At 32.9% G+C, this 17,056-nt stretch overlaps 1 protein-coding gene across 5 annotated transcripts in view; it reads left to right on the top strand.

Moving 5' to 3' along the window:
- DCAF6 (DDB1 and CUL4 associated factor 6) overlaps positions 1-17,056 on the top strand; it is a 118,250-nt gene that overhangs the window by 28,295 nt on the left and 72,899 nt on the right. For all 5 annotated transcript variants that reach the window (XM_031688731.2, XM_031688728.2, XM_031688730.2 and 2 more), the window contains exons 3-6: positions 596-688; positions 9,442-9,627; positions 14,437-14,550; positions 15,918-16,053. In XM_031688731.2, the coding sequence (XP_031544591.1) occupies positions 14,440-14,550; positions 15,918-16,053 (247 nt within the window). In that variant the 5' untranslated portion in view covers positions 596-688; positions 9,442-9,627; positions 14,437-14,439. The remainder of the gene's footprint in view (positions 1-595; positions 689-9,441; positions 9,628-14,436; positions 14,551-15,917; positions 16,054-17,056) is intronic.

The raw sequence follows: 17,056 nt of genomic DNA, 5'->3' as shown, positions 1-17,056 counted from the left end.
AAGAGTTTTTAGGGTTTTTGCTGTTACATTGAGATCTTTGATCATTTTCAGTTAATTTTTGTACATGTGTGAAGTAGGGGTCCAAAGTCATTCTTTTGCTTTTGTATATCCAGTTGTCTGGAAAAGATTTCTTGGAAAGATTTTTCTTTCTCCTTTGAATGATGATGTCTTGGACCCCTTTTCAAAAATTACCTGACCATAAATATAAGGGTTTCTTTCTGGACTCAATTCCATTCCACTGATTTATATGTCTATGATCATGACAGTACCACACAGCCTTGATTGCTATAGCTCTGTAGTGAGTTTTTCTAATAGTTCCTTTTTGGGTAACTTGGTGTATGTTTCTGGATATAAAGTGGACTAATTAAAATAAATTTAAACAGAGCTTAAAGACTCATACATTTCATTGTGAATTTATAGAACATTGTGTTTGCTAAATGGCACTCAGTATGTATTTTCAGTAAGTAAAGTGGTAAATATGATTTACCATAGAAATAACCTCATTAGTGATGTAAATTTTGAACCGTCAGTTAGAAGATGGCATACTTGTTTTTATTTTCAGTTTGCTTAAATTTCTTTTCTGCTTTCTTTTTAGGTTAATACAATCTGTTGGAATGAGACTGGAGAATATATATTATCTGGCTCAGATGACACCAAGTTAGTAATTAGTAATCCTTACAGCAGAAAGGTAAAGTGGTTTTAAAAATCTGTAACTTAATGAGAGAAAAAAAGTCAAGAAGCTAGAAATTAAGAAATAGTAAATGCCCACAGAGTGAGCGTTTGTAAAGAATATCCTTAATTTGCTAAAATTTGTTATATAATTTGGAAATTATCACATGCAGATTCCTTAGTTTCTTTAGGAGAACATTAGATTTCATTCAGCCTTTTGATTCTAGAAAATTTGAATATACTTCATTCTACCCACATGGATAAAATTACCAAAACAATTGGCATTATCTCAAGAAACCATTCTTTAGGGGGAAAAAGACTATGATTTTTTTTCTTTTATGCTCACAGAATCTAATCTTCATCCAAGCAGTTTAAGAAACTGGATTTTATCAGCTTACTAACACTGGCTAGGTTCTAAGGAAATGCTTCATAACATCCAGTTCAGTAAACAGATATATTGAGTTTTAATCAGGATTATGTTCAGATTTTTGTTGGCTCTTATTCTGACTTTACGTATAAGAGTATGTATACAGTTATTTTTATGTGAGTGAGAACATGGTAGATTGGCAGACCAATGACATGTGTAGTATTAGAAATCTTACAGAATTCACGCATTTTTTTATTTTTCCACATTTAAACAGTTAAGATATTTAAATAAATGTTTGTGGTTCTTCAGCCTAATTAAAGTTTGTATCAAGGCTATCCTTGATTAAAGGACAGGCTATAGTTTTATTCCAGAGATAACTTTGCTTAATTGTTCTGACTTAGTAGAGGGAAACTTGATATTTCCAAATCCTGCTTGTCTTAGCTCTGCAACTACTCAGACAACCTTCTTCTTAAAATAGAGAACATTTCCTGGAATAATGTATATATGGAATGCTTTTCGATCATCACTATCAGAATTTTAATGCTTATAGTATTTAAATCACTCATCTAGATACCAATAGAATAATTTTTTTGTTTGTTTTTGAAAAGATGCAGAGCTTCACTCTTTTTTTAAAAAATTGTGGCAAAATATGCATAACATAAAATAAAGCAATTAACCATTTTTAAGAGTTCAGTTAGTGACATTCAGTATATTTATATTGTTGTGATACCATCACCATCATCCAGCTACAAGACTTCTTATCTTGCAAAACTGAAACTCTGTACCCAGTAAACAGTAGTTCCTCATCCTTCCTTCCTCCAGCCCCTGACAGCCTTCATTCTGCTTTTTGTCTGTATGGATTTGTCTACTCTAGGTACCTCATATAAGTGTTTATACAGTATTTGTCCTTTTGTGAATGGCCTGTTTTACTTAGCATAATGTCCTTAAGATTCATTCATGTGCTGCATGTATCTGAATTTAGTTCCTTTTTAAGGCTGACAAATATTCCATTGTATGTATATATCGCATTTTGTTTGTCCATTCAACCGTCCGTAGGCATTTGGTGGAAGTAGCCCAAGGGATTGCTCTTCCTCATTTCCAATTTGAGAAATGATTAGTCAAATAATACTTTAAAAGATTTTAAGTAGAACAAGGCTTTATACTTCCACATAGTGGTTTTAAGAGATCCAAAATTGCTGTCATATAGGAATATTTTTTGTTTTAAAACATTGATGATTCATTACATAGGAAAATAAAGTTTTTTGATCTTGAGTCAGATATTACCTGTTTTTATAGGTTTACTCTATTTTAGATCTTATGAGTTCATGGGAAGATTAATTTATTGTATATAAAAGTTTGGAAACTTTTTTTTAAAATAGATTTAAGTGGTTGGCAGTGTTTCTTATTAATGGCATTCTGTCTTATTTGTGTATGTCACAGATCTCAAATATATAAAAAAGATCAGTTTCTTTTTCTAAAAATTACAAGCTAGTGGGGAAAGGGTGTAGCTCAAGTGGTGGAGCGCATGCTTGGCACCCAAGAGGTCAGGGGTTCAATCTCCAGCACCTCCTAAAAAAGAAAAAAAGAAATTACAGGCTAGTTTACTTGGACCAATCCTCCCACTAAAAACAACTAAAAAATGCTTCATTAAATATTTTTTAAAAATTATCCTAAAAGTAAAAGATAATTATCTTGATAGTAAGGAATTATCAGGCCAAAATGGAAGGGAAAAGGTGAATCCAGAGAAGTAAGCATGAAAGCCACTTTTTTCCTAAAGATATTTGTCAGTCTTAGCATATATAAACTTTAGTTTGATGGCCTTGAAGATCAAGGTAAATAGAAACAAAATTCAGTATCCAGATAAGGTGTGGATTCCTATGAAAGACTTTACACAATATGCTAGGACCCCCAAAGGGCCTTCTCCTCAAGGTATAGATGAAATAGAAGGAAGTTAGCCCTCAAGAAGCCTTGGGACATTTTCTGTAAAAGAAATCTTGAGTGTATAGTGTATGTAAAGTTTTTCTTGATTGGGCTTCATCCAGCTACCTGTAGTTCTCAGAGCGTAAATTGTTTTTGTTTCTTTCTTCTGTGCTTTGCTGGTACTCTTCTCTCTTCATGGGATGCTCTGCTTTCCCGTGCACCTCCTACCTACTTGGCAAGTTTAATTTCATCCTTCAAGCCTCAGCTCTTATATACAGTTTATTTCTAGTTTCCCTAGGCAGATGCAGGCATTCCTTCCTCTGTGTTCTCGTATTTTGTGGATAATTCAATTACTACATTATATTATGTTTGTTTGCCTGTTGCTCATCATTAGGCTTGGGGACAGTAACCATTTCTTTTTCCTTTTTGTTTCCTCAACACTTAGTAATATTTCCTGTCATGTAGTAGGTGCCCAATAAATACTAGTAAAAGAAAGGCAAAGAGTTTCTGTTTCCAATGCCTTAGACAGGGGTATGGATTGGGTTTGGAGAGTGGTGATTTTTATCAAGAGACTAGAGAACCAGTATCTTCTATCTGGATACTCTTGGACTAAGCTTGAAGTTTTGGAAGTGTTGTATATAACATGATGCAGGAGGAAAAAGATACCTGCTTAGTCGGCTAGATTAGTCAAAGTAACCTGGTGATTAGCAAAGTGATAAATGTTACAAATAGTTCACTTTCACATTTATTACTAATTGAAGTTAGCAGTAAGTTACTCTGCCAACTTTTGCTTCTTTAGGCCATTCTTCTTAGATGTTTTCTGAATAAGTACTGACCCAAGGAAAACACAAGTAGACAATAAATCCAGCTATCAAAAATTACAGCTTTTTGCAAGTGTACATTATTTTAAAAAAATCAACCTTATTGTTATACCTCCAGTAGTATGCATATCTGTATTGGTTGTATAGATTTATTTCTGTAATTAAAAACAAATTCTGACCTTTGTTGAAATTACTGAGTGTATATATATGAGTACTGGTTCTTCCAACAGTTATCTATTAATAAATTAAGGAAAGAGTGGTACAAAATGAAGTTAACATAATGTGCAGGGGATAGATAGTGGGTTTTGATAGGCTATATTAAAGAGTCTACATTTTAGTGTAATTGGAATAGCCAACCATTGGAGTGTTTTAACTATGCAAGTGATATGATTTGCCTTTTTAAAGGTAGCTCTGGCTGCTGTTTGAAGAGTAGAGTTTGAATCAGATCAAAAGAAGTAGGCGATAAAAGGCCATTGATGTAATCTAGGTGGGAAGGGATGATGGTTTAGGCAAAGATAATGGCATTAAAAGTGGTAAGAAGTAATTTGGAATGTATCTTGGATGTGTATTTGCTGCTAGATTTTATGTAGTGAATGAGAGAGAGAAAAATGAAGGATGATTCTGTAGTTTTTGACTTGATAAACAGTGTGGGTGGATATTGATGTCATTGGGGTGGGGGACACTAGAAAAGGAGTGTGTTTGGAGAGGGACATCTGAAATCAAGAGATTCGTTCAGAGGGAAAGGACTTTAGTTATTTACTAATTACCTTAATAAAGTAGTTACTCTGATTAATAAATTCTTTTCAGTTTTTGAGTAATATGTAATATACCAATACATATATTAGTGTATTGAGTGAGGTTCCTGCTTTTGTTTCTGAAGCTCTACATGTACCTGTTGAATGGAGATAAATCACAAATTGTTGAGAATAATATCTGCTGAGTGCGACTAAAGGAAACTCAAAGGCCTATCAGACTAAGAAACCAATACATACATTGTATGCAATGACTTATATATAGTTAGCTACTTGGTAAATCATGCTGAATATCTAGCAGAGTTAAAGAGGATGATTCTATCTTGTTTAAAGGTTTTACATTAATTATTTCCTATGTTGTTTCTTGTACCTTAATCTGCCAGATCTCAGGGTCTTATACTTGGAGAGGGGAAATGAAAAATTTTAAAACACTTATCAGACAATTTTTATTCTCCATTTACTTTCTTGATGTAGGTGCAGAGACTTTCCAGTTTTTAAATGTGACCTCAATTATATATGCATTTATAAGATTTACAGTGGAGTAGTTTATAGTTTTTTACAAATCCTTATTTTGTTCATAACCTTGTAACCTAGGTCTTAGATAAAAAGAGGTAACTTAAATACTTAAAGTGGTCAAGATAAGTAGCTGCCAATATTTACACCAGATTTACGTTCTGATTTGGTGTAGTACTCTCAGTTTTGAATTTAGAGTTAGTGTTATACAGTATAATGCTCGCTTAAAACCAAACCCAAAATAAAGTTGAAATGTATTTCATTAAATTTGTTTTAAAGTTTATGGAATAGTTGAAAAAAAGTGCAATGAACACCCAGAGATTTCAAAAAAAATCATTTTAGAGTAAGTTGGAGGCATCATGCACTTCATTCATAAATAATTTGACGTCTCTCTACTAAGAATAAGAGAACATTATCCCACATAATTATAATGCAGTTACCATGCTCAAGAAATGTAATATTTACTATAGAGTTGATTCTCATTTCTTACAGATTCTATATTTGGAAATTCACCTGTTCATTAAATTTATTTTTAACCCCCAAAATCAATACTTCTGCTTTCCTGATTATTTATGGCCACGTACATACATGTGCAGTATGGCAAAAAATTTGAGTTGCAAAACACATGTATTGATACTCACATTCCTAGCTCAGATCAAAGTGACACTCAGACTTCTTGTTTCAGGTTGCCTACTATAACTATACTGGACCCTTTTTGTGATATATTTAGTGTCACATTTTTTGCATTTTTATGCTTTTTTTTTGGTGATTTCATTAAAGTGACCCCCAGGTTTCATGCTGAAGTACTATCTGGGGTTTCCAAGGACAAGAAGACTGGGATGTGCTTTATGGAGAAAATATGTTAGATAAGCTTCATTTAAGCACGAGTTAACAGTGCTGTTGATTAAATAAGGTTTCTTTAAACAGAAACATGTAAAACAAAGATTGGTTTATGAAAATGTTGTGACCAGAGGCTCACAGGAACATAACCCTGCATTGCCCTAGGAGCAGTGATTCAGCACTTTTTCAGTGGTGACTAATTCAGTGTTTGTGGTGACTTCATAGAACAGAACTACCACGAGTAACAAGAATCAGCTGTATGCTATTAGCATATATAGATATATAATATGATAATATGATTTTGTATTGTTGACTGAAAAAAACTACACAACTTAAAAGTTGAGAATTATGTTTTATTCTGTGGACATGCTGAGGACTTAAGTCCAGGAGACCATCTCTCTGATAGCTCTGAGGGACTGTTATAAAGAGGTAGAGGAGAAGCCAGGATATAAAGGAGTTTTTGCAAAAAAAAAAAAAAAAAAAACAAACACGAAACAAAACCCAGGTAGTTGGAACTTCAAAAGATTACTGCTGATTATCCCTACAGGATTTTATTTCATTAATTTCAGTCCATTCTTTCAGCCTGTTGAGAATCTCTTTCAGCCTTGATTGTCACTCCCCAGACATCTCAAGTTAATGAATTTAGCCCTTTACTGTCTATGGAAAGATGCAAGAATCTGGGCTTATTGAAATTGTTCCCTTGGTATGCCCCTTAACTATCCAGGGCCAGTATCCTGTTTTTCTCTATCCTGAATCCCCTCAGGGAGCACCATTCAGGATGGCTGCAGAGGCTGATGGCTTGATGGCAGGAAGCCTGTTTATCTCCATTCTGAGTTCCCCTTAGGGTGCACCGTTGAGGGTTGCTGCAGGAGCTGTTGGCTGCAACATCTTTTGTTTACTTATATGAGAAGCGACATTCTTTGTCCACCGTATATTTTTTATATACACACATACATAATACATGTGTGTATGTACATGTATAGTCCTTTTTCAAATTTTCCCATTTGTTTCACTAATGTTCTTTATCGCTGCCATGCCTCTTTCAATCCAGCAACACACATTTCATTTAGTTGTCGTATTTCCTTAGTCTCCTTTAGAACGGTTCACCTAGCTTTTTGGTCTTTCATGAATTGATATATTAGTTGCTTTATTGTATTGACTTATTAGTCCAGCTGTTTTATAGAATGTCCCTTCATTGGGATTTGTCTGATTGTTCACGAGTAGCTTAAAATTAAACAGTTTTGCTAAGAATGTTCCACAGGTGACGTTGTGGGACATGATACTAGTTTGTCTCCCAGTTGGTGATGTTAAGCTTGGTCTTTCCATTCTGTGGGTACATTTACCCTTTGTGATTAATAAGCCGTTTGTGGAGTAGTGTCTTAAGACTGTGCTAATATTCTCTCCCGTAACAGTATTTCATACAGTGGTTTCAGTATTTATTGATTCTTGCCTTAATTAGTTGTTATAAAATGGTTACAAGTAGTGATTTTTGATTCCGTCATTTTACATTTAATTGTCATTATTCTGTAAGAGCATTTTCTTTGTATTTACTACCTTTTTGAAAAAGTTACTGTGAGATTATAGGTTTTTATTTTTATTCAGTATATTATAATCTATCACTAATACTCTTTTTGATGCTCGAATTGCCCCTATTTCCTCAGTGAGACATTTAAAGTCAACTAAAGCAACTTTGTGTTTATGTTTTGACATATTCCTTTCTTTTTTCTTTTTTTTTAGCACATTAAAAAAAGCACACCAGATATTTCCATTGCATTAAATTCCCATGGTATATACATTGTGGGGGTGTACCATCATTTATTCTCTTGTGTTTTGCTATTATAAATAACTTGGTAAATAACTGTGCCCTTTTTTTTTTTTTTTTTTTTGGTATTGTTGGAGGTGTATCTTCAGGGTAAATTCCTAGAAATAGATTTGTCTGGTCAAAAGGTTAACCCATATGTGGTTTTGTGAGGTATTACTAAATTCCTCTCCATTGGGTCTTGCACCATTTAACACTCCCACCAGAATTGTTTAAAGAGCCCATTTCTCCATGGGCTCACTTGTATTTATCAAGGTTTTGAGGTTCTTTTTGCCAATCTGAAAAGTGAGAATTAGTAGTACCTCAATATAGTTTCAATTTACATTTCCTTTATGAGTAAAGTTGGATGCTTTTTCACATTTTTAAGGGCCATTTGTATATCTGTGGACTATCTTTTCAAATCTTTTGCCCATTTAAAAAAAATCAGAGTATTTCTTTCCCCTCTCAATTTTTAAGCACTACTGGGGGATTTGGTCCTTAACTGCAATATATGTTACAAATATTAAAATGTTTATTTTAAACTTTATTTCTATCACAGGAATTCTGGTTTTTTAAATTATTAAGTAATTAGATGTAAAGACTTCTGGTGTATCTGTTGCTGGGTAGATGTAACTGGTGTCCAGATTCTTGTCCCATCCCAGAAAGAATTCAGAGACAAGACGCAGAGGTTAAGAAAGTAAAATGAGGATTTATTAAGAGATAGTACACTGTCAAGGGGAGAGCACGCAGGCTCAGGTGAGCAGCTGCCCTGAATATTATTTGGCAAGTTGATTACATAGAGTGTAAAAATGAATGGGTGGAATATTCATTGGGGAGGGAAGAGTTTGGGGTTGTATTCCCTGATATTTATCCCAACTCCACCTTCCCAAAGGGAGGAGCGATTTTTGTCCTTATTTAGTCTGGATTGGAAGTGTCCTGGCATCGGTGCATGTTGGTTACTTCTCATCGGCCAGGCTAATTTTACTGTAATGAGGGCATAATGAGCAAAAGGTTACATCGGACATTAGAGATTCCTGCCTTTTCCCACCTTTCTTTGTTGGCCTCTAGGCTACTCATCACCCCAAAAGGCATGACCACTTATCAGCCCAGAGATTCCAGCTTTTCCTTCTCTGCCCAGGGACCTCTGGTGCTTACATGATGTATGGTTTCCTGCATTTGGCCTGAGCCCTTCCTTTCCACCCAGTTCCTGCCATTTGGTCTACATCCCTCTTCCTCTGCTCATATCTAGCTATCTGCCTGCTATAACATATCCTCATCTGTACCATTTTATTACTTTATTAATTAATTTAAAATTTTAATTATATTTAATTTATAACTTTAATTTATTATGTAAATGTGATTCACTTAATTTCAGTTTATTTTTATTTCTTCATCTTGAAAAGAAATAAATTAATAATAATCTAGTAAACAGTTTCAAAATTCAGTCAAGATAGTTTTTTCACATTTACTGAGAGTTTATGAGGCAGATACACCAAATAGGTGGAGATATGCATATTTAATTGTCAAGGCACTATTCTTATTGATGAAACTTAATCGTCTTCACATCTCAGAGGGGAAAAAAGAAACTATGTGAAATTCTGATTTCATTTTTTCTAATTGTAATACTTTGAAATCAAATGAGTTTTTATTGAGATGAGAATATTAATGATAATTTATTCCTGGCTTTGCTTGTATTAAATATGAATATTTCTTTCAGTCAAATAATAAATTACTAAGAACTGCTTTTTCTGTGTGTTTCAGGTTTTGACAACAATTCGTTCAGGGCACCGAGCAAATATATTTAGTGCAAAGTTCTTACCGTGCACAAATGATAAGCAGATTGTATCCTGCTCTGGAGATGGGGTGATATTTTATACCAACGTTGAACAAGATGCAGAAACCAACAGACAGTGCCAATTTACGTGCCATTATGGAACTACCTATGAGGTACAGTATTACTGTGATTTTATATATATGGCATATATGTAAGTGTGTATGTTGTGTATAAGTGTGTATGTGTGTATAAGTAGATGTGTGTATGTACATATGCATAGATTTGTGTGTGTACACATTCATGCATATATAGGTAGAGAAATTACTGACAGAATGTCTAGATTTCAGTAAAGTATTTGAGAAAATGTATCTTGATAGGCTTATGAATGAAGTTAAGAAATAAGATGTCAGTAATAGTAATAGGGTTTGTAATTCCTTGAGCAGCTGTGCTCTAAGCAAACGGGTATCAGCTTTTAAAGATGCTTCTGTTCTTGTGTTACAGGGCTGTGTATTAGGCTTTAACCTCGTACACGTTTTCTCAGTGTCTTGCATACAGTCATCGATGGTATGCTTATCAAATGTTCACATGTTAGCAGGAACCCTAGTACACTAGACAAAAGAATCCAGTTCCTAAAGGATTTTAGTATTAATACGCTCAAGCCCTGAGCTAAATTATTAAATGAGGTGAAATGAATTTAACACTCAATTATACTGCTTTACTTGATTCAGAAAAATTGCTTACTTTTCAGAGTGCTCTTTTAGGATCTTTTCATTTTATTTCTTTGTATCAGATTATTCATTGGTTTCCCGTTATTTGTATTAATATGGTATATCTTTTTCCATTACTTGAATTTCAGTCCTTCTGTATCCTCATGCTATGGTGTGTACTTATAAAAATAGTATTCTTTATCTGGATTTTTTTTTTCTTACCCATTTCTTTCAATGTTGGCTTTTAACTGGATATTTGAATCAATTTATGTTTATTGCGAGTGCTGACATATTTGGCTCTATCTATATATTCTCCCACTTTTTTTTTTAATGGAGCTACTGGGGATTGAACCCAGGACTTCTTGCATGCTAAAAGCATGTGCTCTAACCACCGAGCTATTTCCCTTTCCCCTATATATGTCTTATTACAAGTTTTCTATTTAAAAATTTTTTCCTGTTAATTTTCCCTCTTCTTTTTGCCTTCCTTTTGAATTACTTGAAGGTTTTGCTTTTGACCCATTTTGTTTCTGCAAGGAAGATAGACGTTCATGTTTTATAAGAATGTTTAAAGTCTAGTCAGTAAATACCTTGCCCTTCTCCTGAGTGTGTACCTTAGCACATTATAATCTCTTCATCCCTTGTCTAATTTTATATGCTTATATAGTTATATCCTGTTTTTCCCCTCATGAATTAAAATATTATAATTGTTTTATTAGTTAGTGTTTGTTCAGATTTACTACATGTTTGCCAGTACCTTTGGCTCTTCCGTCACAGATTTTCCATGTGGGATCATTTTGTACCTAAAGTACATTCTTCACCAGTTCCTTTAAGTGAGAGTTTGTTGATCTAAAACAATTTTAGTTCCCTATTTTGCTTTTCTTTTCATTCCTTTCTTCCTTTTTCATCCTGTTCCAGAAAGTCTTTCTTATGTTAGTTTTTCAAAAGTAATTTTACTAGATATAGACCTCTAGACTGATAGTTACTTTATTTCAGATGATATCTCACTGTATTCTGACCTTACTTTTGAAGTTGAGAATCATCCGTCTAATTGTGATTCCTTTGCAGTTAAATTGTCTGTCTTCCTTGACTATTTTTAATTGTTTTTCTTTCCTTTTTTTCCCTTCATTAATATCACAACAGTGTATCTAGGTGTGGATTTCCTTTTTATTTTTCATACTTGTAATTTATTGATGTTCTTGGTATCATAGTAAACCTGCTTTCACAGATTAAGTTTGGAAGTGTTCCCTCTTTTTCAGATTTTTGGAAGAATTTGAGGAGGGGTGTACAATTTTAAATGTAGGTAAAGTTCCCCAATGAAGCAGTCTGGTTCTGGGCTTTTCTTTCTTGGGATATTTTTGATTACTGATTCAATCTCCTTACTCTAGTATAGGTTTGTTCAAATTATTTATTCATTTATTTATTATTTCATCTTGATAAATTGTATGTTTCTATAAATTGATTCATTTCTTCTAGGTTATTCCATATGTTGTTGAATTTAGAGTAGTCTCTTTAAGATCCTTTATTTCTGTGGTATACCTTGTAATGTCTCCTCTTTTATTTCTGATTTTTGTTGAGTCATTTTTCTTTTTGTCTGTTAGTCAAGGTAAGGGTTTGTTGATTTTGATGCACTGTTTATGAAACAAATTAGTTTTATTAATATTTTTTCCTTCTCCATATCCTTTATTTCTGCTCTCATATTTATTATTTCTTTCCTCCATTAACTTTGGTTTTAGTTGTTTTTTTTTTAAGTTCTTTGAGGTAGGAAGTTAGGTTGTTGATCTGAAATTTTTCTTCTTTTTCAATGTAGATATTTACCACTATTAACTTCCCACTTACTACTATACCGTTTACATTTAAAGTAGTTACTGATAGGAAATTACTCACTGATACTATTTCATTAATTTTTTTCTGTGTGTCCTGTGATTATTTGGTCATACTTTCCTTTCGTGTTGTTTTTGTGTTTTGTTGATTTTTTTTTTATAGTGACATGCTTTGATTCCTTTCTCATTTTCTTTTGTAATTTTTTATAGGGTTGTTTTTTTTTTCACTGTGGTTACCATGAGAATTACATAAAACATAGTTATAACAATCTATCTTGAACCGATAACTTAAATCACATACCAAAATTTTATTCCTTTATATCCATTCCCCACTTTGTTACCAGTGTCACAGATAACATCTTTCTGTATTTTGTATTCATTAACATAGTATTAGAATAATTTTTAATGCTTTTATTTTTAAAATTCTAATACTCAAAAGTGATTTATGCACTACCATTACAGTATTATAGATTTCTCTATTTGTCTATATATTTACCTTTACCACAAGCTTTTTATTTTCATATGCTTGTGTGTTGCTGTCTAGTGTCTTTTGTTTCAACTTAAAGGACTTCAGCAGATCTTGTGAGACAGATCTTGTGGTGATAAATTTCCTTAGCTTTTGTTTTTCTAGAAAAGTTTTTATTTCTTTTTCATTTTTAAAGGGAAGTTTTGGTGAATATAATACTTTTGGTTTGCAGGTTTTTTCTTTCAGCACTTTGCATAGATTATCCCACTCCCCTCTGGCCCTGTAATTTTTCTGTTGAGAAGTCCAGTGATCTAATGGGAGCTTCTTTGTATGTAATGATTCACATTTCTCTTGCTGCTTTCAGCATTCACTGTATGTTTGACTTTTGGTTTTTTGGGGGGTGGCTAATTAGATTTATTTATTTATTTAATGGAAATACTGGGGACTGAACCCAGGACCTTGTGAATGCTAAGCATGCACTCTAAACACTGAGCTATACCCTCCCTCCACCCACTCTGTCTTCAACTTTTGACAAGTTGTTTATAGTATGTCTTTGATTTGGGCCTCTTTGGGTTCATCCTAGTTTGAGTCCTCTGAGCTTCTTGAATTTGGATGTTCATTTTTTTCCTCAGGTTTGGGAGATTGTCAGCTATTATTTTTTCAAATGGGCTGTCTACCCACTCTCTGCCTCTCTCTTCTTCTGGAACTCCCATAATGGGAATATTGTTCATCTTGTTAGTATCCTATAAATCTTCTTCAGAAAGAAGAAAGATATTTCTGTGGGTATAGAATTCCAGTTTGACAGTTTTTTTTTTTTTTTTTCCGCTTTAAAGATGTTACTCCATTGGTTTCTGGCAAGAAATCTTCTGTTCTCATTTTTAATCACTGGTTTTATGTAATTTGTTTTTCTTATTGCTTTAGTATTTACTTTTAAGAATATATCACAATTCCTATTCTTATTCTCATTGGTTACTTAGGTTGTTTCAGGTCTTCAAGCTAATATGGATCATACTGCTATGAACATTCTAGTATACATCTTTAGGTGCCTTTATGCAGGCATTTATCTGTAGTGGAATTGCTGGGTCATGGAAGAAGCATATGATCAGATTCAGTAGATAACAGACACATGGCTTTTCAAAGTGATTATACTGTTTTACATGCTTATCAGCAATTTGTGAGAGCTCCAGTTGCTCCATATTCTCATCGACTTTTAATATTATTAAGTCTCTTTCACTTTGATCATTGTGGTGATGTATAGTAATGTTTACTTAGGATTATAATTTGTATTTCACTAATGACTAATGAATCTGAGCACCTTTTCATGTATACAAAGTTTTAAAACATAGGACTGTATCTTCCATTGTTTATGCATACATAAAAACCTAAATGGGAATGCTAAATACCCGATTTTGGTAGTTTCTATTTCTAGGGACACAGGAGCTGGGTAGTTTGTTGGGCAGGGAGGTTCACTGAGGGCCTTAATTTACAGTATTATTGCTAAACCAAAAGTGAATACAGGAATATCTAAAAATGTTTCAGTTTAAGTGCTCAAATCAATTCAGCATCACATACTTTTCATAAATATTATCAGAGAAGAAAATTTTATAATATGTTTTTAATATAAGTATAAATTCACACCCAGAAAACATAAAAATTTGGCTTTGAGTAATTTGAACAAGCTTCCTGTGGTATAATTTTTCTTGCTAGGTTGTTAGGAGTTTTTAATTTTAAAGAACTTTCTATCTGAAGGTACATTAATTTCAAACTCCAAAGTAGTGAGTCATATTAATTCAGCAGTTACTTCTTGCTTATTTCTATATGTATTGTACTGTTTCGCATCATAGTTGGTTGGGTAAGTCATAAATAATTAAAATAAATGGTTCTCAGTTGCTTTTGCCCTAATCATTTTATGCTATAACAGCAATGTTTTTCAAAGCCATCTGTTTAAATGTTCAATAACATTTCCTATACTTTTGTTTTCATCTTCAGATTATGACTGTACCTAATGACCCGTATACTTTTCTCTCTTGTGGTGAAGATGGAACTGTTAGGTGGTTTGATACACGCATCAAAACTAGCTGCACAAAAGAAGATTGCAAAGATGTAAGATTCAAGTTTTTTGTACAAATGACAAATTAAGATTGTAATTAAAATTGCTTAGTAAGTTATCTCTGGGTTATAAAATTATGGGTAAATTTAAAATTTTTCTTTGGTAAAATCTTTAGTTAAGCATTTATTTTATAATAAAAAATTAAAATTAAAATATTAATAGTGAAATTAGGGAGCTTATATTTAAATTTTACATTTCAAATATATTTATGAAAATTCATATAATTGTTCAGTATATACCATAGCATTATAAAAATTTCAAGTATTTATCAAAGTATTCCATTTGCTTACAGAGACAATTTTGGCTTACCAATAGCAGTGATAAAAGCGTATAGTAATTTAGTGTCTTTTTATTTTTACCCTGCCCTTTAAACCAAGAAGTATATGTTATCTTTTCTTTTAAATTATTAGATACCATTCTGTCAGCATGTTCATTCTGACTTAGCTCACTTCTCCAAATATAGAGATTCACTATCAATTTTGTATTTTTTAAATACAATTTTAAACTTGGGAAAGACCTGAGAAATCTGTCAGTGTAATGGCCCCAGGCAACTAACCCCAAATCTTATTTAGAGATGGTAGCTTTTGTCTTGAATCATTTTGGAGTAGTCAGTGAAATAAGAAAATATTGTTAAATACATTTTTATTGAGAGTTACCAAAAAGAAAAAGAATTGCAAATAATCAAGTAAAGTGTTTAGTAATTAAACCAGTTACTATTGTTAACATGCTTTAGGTGGAGAAAAGATTATTTTATACACTGAAACAGAAAAGAAAAAAGAATACAAATTACAAATATTTTAAAATCAGTTTATATGTATATACACACACACGCGCACACACACACACACACACACACTACGCACACACATATGTAACTAGAAAAGCATTGAACTGAAGGCAGAAATAAGTTTAAAATATCAGATTGTATATTAGGGGCATTTGGTATACCTGTTTCTTAGTGAATAATAGGTACTAACGTTTGTTAGGTCACATTTTTTAAAGTTGTATTTTAGTGTACAGTGTAGACGGATTTAATTGTGCTTTTATAACCAAAAATGCCATAAAAATATGGAATAAAACCAAGCTAAAAAAATGAAATACTGTTAAATTTTTCTGTAATAAAACTTTTGATTTCTTTTATGTACAAATAGAGGCAGAGTATTAAGAAAAACTGGTAACTAGAGTAATTCTTAAATACTAAAATCTTAGAATTATGAAAGGCATTTGATGAATACATTCAATATAGTAGGAGAAGTGTTCTGAGGCCAAAAATTAAATAAATAAAATTTAATGTAAATGTAATTTGAATACTGAGCTATACTGAAAACAGTAAAAACTGGTATCCTTTTATCTTTTGTAGGATATTTTAATTAACTGCCGACGTGCCGCTACATCTGTAGCCATTTGTCCACCAATACCATATTATCTTGCCGTTGGTTGTTCTGATAGCTCAGTACGAATATATGATCGGCGAATGCTGGGCACAAGAGCTACAGGTAAAAAGACATGTACTAGAGAAAATACGACATTCTGTCAGTTCATAGAATAAATATGACATTGCAGTTTTAAAATTTCATTAGTTTGTCATAAAATTTAATAAACAGAATATATTTGAGTACTATGGATTATTATAAAAACTAGCATTTCGCCAAGTTTTTGTTACACTATCACGGTGATATTTTTGTAGTTTATCACTTTAAAAAGTTGTAACACTTGATGTATTAGTTTCCTGGGGCTGTCATAACAATTACCACAAATTGGGTGGCCTGAAATAACAGAAACTTATTCTCTCGCATTTCTGGAGGCTAAGTGTCTGAAATCAAGGTGTTGCAAAGTTGTTTTCTGTGGAGGCTGTCAGGAAGTACCTGTTGCTTGCTTCTCTCCTAGGTTCTGGTGGTTGCTGACCATCTTTACCATCCCTTGGCTTTTAAATGTATCCCTCCAGTCTCTACTTCTGTGTTTACATGCCATTCTCTCCTGTGCGCCTATGTCCACATTTCCCTCTTCTTATAAGGACACCGGTCATATTGGATTTAAGGCCCACCCTGATCCAATATGACCTCATTTTGATAATTACATCTGCAAAGACCCTATTACCAATGAAGATCACGTTCTGTGGTTCTTGGTGGACATGAATTTTCAGGGGACACTCTTCAACCCACATTTGGCTTTCCTAATTTCTCTTTGCCATCTTTTCAGTCAAGAAGATAATAGTAAATACGGAGGAGAGAAAAGTTAGGGAAGAACAGTGACTTGGGTGTGTATTCATGTATAGAATATTCACATATTTTATGTTGTTGAAAGTAAAAGTGGACTTGGCCAGAAAGTAACAATGTTGATCTCAGTGTCAATTTATGTCCAGTGAAAATGAACATAGATTACTGAAATGGGAAAACTAGACGGGATCTTTTTTCTTTTTTCAAACTGTGATTGAGGAGTCTTTGTCTATTTGGATGTACACATTTAGGAGGATCAGTGGTAATATAACATGAGTACCTC

The sequence above is a fragment of the Vicugna pacos genome, chromosome 21 (genome assembly GCF_048564905.1).
Source record: "Vicugna pacos chromosome 21, VicPac4, whole genome shotgun sequence".
NCBI classification, from domain to species: Eukaryota; Metazoa; Chordata; class Mammalia; order Artiodactyla; family Camelidae; genus Vicugna; species Vicugna pacos.
This window is presented reverse-complemented; position numbering and strand designations above follow the sequence as displayed.